The sequence below is a fragment of the Penaeus monodon genome, chromosome 35, assembly GCF_015228065.2.
Source record: "Penaeus monodon isolate SGIC_2016 chromosome 35, NSTDA_Pmon_1, whole genome shotgun sequence".
Lineage (NCBI taxonomy): Eukaryota > Metazoa > Arthropoda > Malacostraca > Decapoda > Penaeidae > Penaeus > Penaeus monodon.
In genome coordinates, this window is record NC_051420.1 from 9,528,072 (window position 1) to 9,535,571 (window position 7,500).

The 7,500-nt window shown below is 37.9% G+C and overlaps 1 protein-coding gene across 1 annotated transcript in view; it reads right to left on the bottom strand.

Annotated features, from left to right (window-relative positions):
- LOC119595044 (proprotein convertase subtilisin/kexin type 4-like) overlaps positions 1–7,500 on the bottom strand; it is a 15,723-nt gene that overhangs the window by 3,882 nt on the left and 4,341 nt on the right. The window contains 6 exon segments of the mRNA XM_037944173.1: positions 282–533; positions 972–1,144; positions 1,359–1,533; positions 2,970–3,113; positions 3,635–4,105; positions 5,106–5,210. Of these exon segments, the coding sequence (XP_037800101.1) occupies positions 282–533; positions 972–1,144; positions 1,359–1,533; positions 2,970–3,113; positions 3,635–4,105; positions 5,106–5,210 (1,320 nt within the window).

A 7,500-nucleotide genomic window follows, 5' to 3' on the forward strand; every position in this document is an offset into this window, starting at 1 on the left:
GGGAAAAAACAAGAAGAAAAGGGAAGGGAGGAATAGAGGGAGATTAGGTAGATAAGTAGGCAAGTAGATAAGTGGAAAAGGTAAGTGTAAGTATCATAAAATAAATATATGAAATAAAACAATAAAACTAAAATAAGTGAATCCATCAAATAAAAAAAAAATGAAATAAAAAAGGACACAAATAAAACACATAAAAGAAGAAGAAGAAGAAAAAAAACGTAAATAAAACACACACAAAAAACAAAAACACGAAAGAGGACTTTCTTCCCTAATCTCTTTACCAAATGGATATCCTCCTGATTTCTGCTCCTCTTCTGCAGCGCCTCCTCCAACGTATGCTCCCCGCCCACGAACACGCCCGCAAGCGTCGAGGCACAAGGCTCCCCGTAGAAGACAGAGGCGCCCGTGTCAGTGAGTGCCGACACGGACAGCGTATAGATAGAGGACACGTAACCATCCAGATTACAGTTATCATCCTCTAGTCCTCCGTTTCCAGACGCCCACACGTAGATCACGCCCTTGCCGTCTCGACCCTGGGCGGGTGAGGAGGGTGGTGTGAGGGAGTCAAAAGTAAACAAAAATCAATCAATCAGGAAAAGGACAACCAAAAAATAAACAAAACAACAGAATACCCCGGTAACCCTCCCCCTCCCCCCCTCCCCTCTTCTTTCTCCCCCTCCTTCTCCTTCCCCTTCCCTTCCCTTCGCCATCCCCTCTTCTCCCCCCTTACCTCCTGCCTCCCTTTCCCTTCTCCCCCCCCCCTTGTCCTTACTTTTCCCCTCCTCTACCTCTCGCTCCCCCCTCCCCTCCCCCCTCTCTCTACCCCCTTCCCTCTATCACCCCCTCCCCCCTTTTCCCTCCCTCTCCTTCCCCCTCTTCTTTCCCCTCCCTCATCCCCTCCATCCCACCTCCCTCCTCTCCCTCCCCCTCTCCTTCCCCCTCCCCCTTCTCCCTGCCCCCTTCCCCCTCACCTCCAGCACCCCGCGTCGGAAGGCCTGCTTGCCGAGCCGCCCCGGGCCCTCGGCCTTGGTGCCGTCGTCAGTAGGCCCCCAGGAGGCGCTGAAGACTCCCACGGCCTCCACGTTGCGAGAGAGCGCCGTCGCCTCCTGGATGTCCGTGACTGAGCCGTCGACCAACCGGACTCCTGAAGGAAATAAGACTCATGAAAAGAAGTTGAGGGAGGACGCCAGAGCCCACAACAGCCGAGCCGAGCCCTTACAGCTCACAACAGCCGAGCCTCACACCCTACAACAGCCGATCTTCACCCCCCCCCACACCCTACAACAGCCGAGCTTCACCCCCCCACACCCTACAACAGCCGAATCTCACCCGCACAGCCCGAAAGAGCCGAGCCTCACCTCCCACTTTGGCGTCGTAGGCCACCCCGACGCCGCACACCTCGTTGTTGGAGACGGCGGCGATGGCGGCGGCGCAGTAGGTGCCGTGCGAGTTGGAGAAGGCGGGGTCGAGGCGCGGGTTGGCGTCGCGCAGGTCCCGCCCGTCGCGAATCACCGAGTAACTGATGTCCTTGGCCTGCGTGGGAGGCGGGTGTTAGTCTGACCCTTAATGGATAGTTAAATTGATAGTGGTAGTGATGATCATCATCATCATAGTGATAGTAATAATGATAATGTCCTTTGCCTCCGTGAGAATTGGGTGATTAATTCTGGAGATTGGGTTTTGTTAGGCTCCTTGACCTACAACGGATAGTTAAATTGATAGCGATAGTGATGATGCTAATGATGATAATGATAGTAATATTGACGATCATGATGGTACAGGTCGTGGCCGTCGCGAACCACCGAATAACTGATATCCTTTGGCCTGTGTGGGAGGCGGGTGCTATTTTGACCCTTAATGGATAGTTAAATAGATAGTGGCAGTGATGATGATGATGATGATGGTGATGATGATAACAATAGTAATAACGATGATAAAGATAATACAGGAGTAACTTGGTAACTGGTGTCCATCGTGGTCGACTTCATTCATTCCGGAGAGTGAGTTTGCTATTTTGACCCTAAACGAATAATCGAAATAACAGTAATCATTATAATAATAGCAATAACAAAATAATAATAATAATAATTAATAATAATAATAATAATAATAATAATAATAATAATAATAATAATAATAATAATAAATATTTTGCATGTTTTCGTTGATATTCCATCGCCTCAAACTTCAATCCCCCTAGGTCACTGGTAGTGACTCGGTGTTTGATTTTAATTAGCAGATCTAAGGAAACTTTCGCATATAATAATAATAATGATAATGATAATAATAATAATAATAATAATAATAATAATAACAATGATGACAGTTCCTGGCCGTCGCGCACCATCGAGTACTTGAAACTCATGTTCTTTCCCTACAGGATAGACGTAGGTAAACTAAGCTTCGGGGGAAGCTGTCGATTCAAGCTTTCCTTAAATTGTGCCATTCTGACTCCAAATGATGCATTCCAAAATGTATGACACTGTCAAAAAAAAGTAGATAAATAAAAAATAAATAAATAAAAATAAAAAATAATAATATATATACATACATACATACAAACACACACACACACACACACACACACACACACACACACACAACACACACACACACATATATGTGCGTGGTGTGTGTGTGTGTGTGTGTGTGTGTGTGTGTGTGTGTGTGTATGTGTGTGTGTGTATCAAGATTCGATATATTGGATGAATTGACAGGAATAAAGGAATAAATAGATACATAGACATAAAGACAGATAGATAAATAAATGTGTGGATGCATGGATGGATGGATGGGTAGATAGACAGGTAAATAAATATATAGATAAATAAATAAACACATTAATTCAGCACTCAGCGAAACCCACAACCAACGAACATTTTGCATCAAACTCCCCCTCCCCCCCCCTCACAAAACCCACAATTTTCCTCTCCCATTTCACCAGGAACGACCAACGACCAACGACTCACGTAGTTCTCAGCGATGTCTGCGTTCTTGGCCTGAATCCCGTCGTCGAGAACGGAAAGAACGACCCCACGACCTGTGTATCCGCGACGCCACGCCCCGATCACGTTCAGGTCGTAGCCGGGACGACCCAGCTGGCCCGTGTTGTGCTGCGGGAGAGGAGGTCAGAGGTCAGAGGTCAGGGCGTGCGGAGGTCCGTGGCGGAACTGCCCAAGAATGCGTCTAAGAATGTGATTAAGAACGTGTATAAGAATGCGTCTAAGAATGTGTTTAAGAATGCGTCTAAGAATACGTCTAAGATTGCGATTAAAAATGCGTCTAAGAATGTGTCTAAAAATGTCTAAGAATGCGTCTATGATCATGGTATAAAGACACACAAGTAAATATAAACAAGACATGTACATATATGCATGTGCGCGTGTGTGTGTGTGTGTGTGTATGTGTGTGCGTGCACGTGTGTGTGTGCTTGCGTGCGTGCGTGCGTGTGTGTGCTTGCGTCCCTGCGTGCGTGCGTATGTGTGTGTGTGTGTACATTCGTTACCCTATAAACACACCTCAAATTAATAGTATAGGGAAACATCTACCTTAGATTGCAACACACTAGACAAGGCCAGAAACACACATCAGAACGCCAGGCCAACGGCGAAATAGATCGGGCCAATCCACTTACCAAATACCACTGATCCTTGAAGTAAGGGTCGTTGAAATCCAGTCCTGTGCCGGCCAGATCCTCCAATCCACTCATGCTTTGGATTCGCACAGCGTCCTCCTCACTTTCCGCTGCAGAGAGAGGCTGCGAATCCAAATCCCTATATCCAAAATCCCCCTGATATCCACGCTTCCCATAGGACCTCAGACCCCCACCATATCCACCTCGATACGGTCTCGCATAACTCCCCGGCAGTCGCACGGCTATCCCCGCCCTCGTACTCGATCTATCCACACTATCCTCATCTTCTTGAATCCAAAAATCTCTCTCCTTAGACAGAAGACTGGATTCCTCTCGTGCTCTCGCCTCTCTGCGTCTCCCGAGCACTTTCGCGAGGCTTTTTAGAGTGTGTGTCTGGGTACGTGAAGTGAGGTCGTAGAGTGCGGGTCTCTTCACCCTTACGAGCGATTTCTGTTGGTCTACCCACCGTACCTGTAAAGTTAAGAAGGAGATCTGCTGAAGAGGATTGTAAGGGAAATTAATTATCTAAGGCTTTTTAATGGTTCTTTTGCTATTCTGTTGGATTTTACTGCTAAGTGTACTGGGACTGCTATGACTGCTGATTGGTGACTACAACTGAAAACCGAGTGCTATTACTACTACTATTACTACTACTACTACTATTACTACTACTACTACTAACAATATTTTACTATTACTACTCTTGCTGTTGTTTCCACTATTATTACTACCATTATTACTATTACTATTACTAGTAATATTTCTGCTGATGGTGATGATAATGATGAGGATGATGCTAATGATAGTAATAGTGAGATTAATGATGATATAGGTAATGATAATAAATAAAAAAAATAAAAAAAAATAATAATAATATAATAATAATGATAATAATAATAACAATGACAATAATAATAGTAATAGTAATAGTAATAATGATAATGATAATAATGATAATAATAATAATAATAATAATAATAATAATAATAATAATATAATGATACTGATCATAATAATGATGATGATATTAATGATGATGATAATAACAATGATGAGGACGATGAATAATCAAATATAACAATGAAATAATAAGAATAACATTCATATAATGACGTTACTAATGATAATCATAATGAAATAGTAACAGTAATAACAATAATAATAATGATAATAATAATATTGCTACCATTAAAAATCATGATGATAATAATAATAATAATAATAACAATACTGATACAACAATGATACCAGTAATAATAAAAATAATAATAACAAACATAATGATAAAATAATAATGTACATAACATAATCAATAAATGATAATAATAACAAAGCAATAATAACCAGCAATATAAAAAAACACAAAGAAACAAACAACAAAAAAAAAGAAAAAAAGACAAAAACAACAACAATAATCTATACAAATCACAACAACAACCAGCCAACTGAAATATCAAAGGGGAAAGCTCACCCCAGGTTCCTTTGCGAGTGCACTTAGCAGAGCCGAGTTATTTAGAGACCGTTTCTGTCTCCCCGAAGGCCTGTGGAAATGGTACACTGATGGGTTTTCGAACACCTGGAAGGGAAAGGGAGAAGGGTTAGTTTCGTAAAGGAACTGAGGTTGGTGGGTGTGGAGGTGATGCTGATGATGATGGTGTTGACGATAATATTAATAATGATAATGATGATAATAATAATAATGATAATAATAATAATAATAATAATAATAATAATAATAATAATAATAATAATAATAATAATAATAATAATAATAATAATAATAATAATAATAATAATAATTATAATAATAATGACAATTATATTGATAATGATAATGATCATGAAAATGATGATGATGATGATGATGATGGTGATGATGATGATGATGATGATGATGATAATGATGATAACAATAATGGTGATGATAATGATTATGATAATTTATTTTTCTCTAAGTGTGTGACTTACACTATAGTATAGCTTTTTATGGACAGTACTTATAAATTATTTTGTAATGCGTCTGGCATTATCTGTTTTATATCTATCTTATTGTGTAATTCTTACGTCTCTCATTCGTATCAATGCTTATTACATATTATTTTTTATTCATTATTCATTATTTTATTGTTATTTATTATTAATTTCTGCATGAATCTGTTTCCGTCTGACTAATTTTGTCTTAATATACGTAGGATCTATACTACTGTAATGTATTTTTTCTATTCATTTATTATTGGTAAATGAAATACGAAAACAGTTTGTAAGAATACACTATCATTCTATATTGTTTATATATATGCATCAATATTTGTTCTTTTAAATAACGTGATATGTATAGTGATGTTCAAGTGATTCCCAGGAACTCACTTGGATGGAGCCAAGATTGTTTACTGGTGTGTGTGTTGTGTGTGTGTTTGTTTATGTGTTTTTGTGTGTGTGTGTTGTGTGTGTGTTTGTTTATGTGTGTGTGTGTGTGTTTATGTGTTTTTGTGTGTGTGTGTTGTTTATGTGTGTGTGTGTGTTTTTGTGTTTTTGTGTGTGTGTGTTGTGTGTGTGTTTGTTTATGTGTGTGTGGTGTGTGTGTGTGTGGTGTGTATGTGTGTGTTTGTTTGTTTGTTTGTTTATGTGAGCGTGTGTTTACGTATGTGTGTTTATGCATGTGTGTTTTTATGTATGGGTGCGTTTATGTATGTGTGTTTATGTATGTGTGCGTTTATGTATGTGTGTGTTAATGTATGTGTGTGTTTATGTATGTGTGTGTTTATGTATGTGTGTTTATGTATGTGACTTGGGCACATGGGCACTCTAATAGGGTCAGTCCATGTGCATGCAGAAAGGTCATACGGAAACGAAAAAGGGCGGACGAAAGTGCTATGTGATAGGACCATTATGCCCCCCCCCCTCCGTTATAAAAAGGAAAACGAAAAAACAACACAAAGCGAAAGATACATGATACAAAAAGAGGAAAGCATAATATCAAAACAAAGCTAAATAATAATTATTATGGTAATAATAATAATGATGATGATGATGATGATGATGATGATGATGATGATGATGATAATAATAATAATAATAATGATAATAATAATAAAATAATGATAATAATAATAATCATAATAGTAGTAATAATAATAATGATAATAATAATAATAATATATAATTATAATTATAAATAGTAGTAATAATAATAATAAAATAATAATAATAACAATAATAATAATAATAATAATAATAATAATGATGATGATGATAATAATAATAATAAAAGACACACAACCAAGGAAATCGAAGGCAAAATACGATTAACTAAAAAATCAACACACACGCTTTGAAATTAAAAGAAAAACAAAAACACAACAACAAAAAATGTTAAAAAAAGGAAGACAAAGCAACAAAACAAAAGAGAAAACAAAGATAAAGGAATAAAACAAGACAAAAAAACAAACAAACAAAAAAAAAACGCGTTATGAAAATGAACGATTAGGAAAAAAAGGCGGAAACAAAACGAAAACAAAGAAAGAAGAAGACAATAAAAGAAAACACATAACAAAACAAAGCAATACAGATTAACGCGTTATAAAAGCAGGAACACAAAGAAAAACAAAAAGATAAAAAATTAAAATCAAATAAACGAAACAAAAACACATAAAAAAACAGAAAAAAAATTGAGAAACCTGTTAAAAAAAAAGACAACTAAAAATACAGACACAAATAAAAACAGATATATGCAAAAAAAAAAAAAAAAAAATCGCTACAAAATGATCAAACAAACAAAAACACAAAAAAATAAAAACACAAAAACGACATTACAACATTACCAAAACAAAAAAACACACACACACATACACACACACAAACGCACG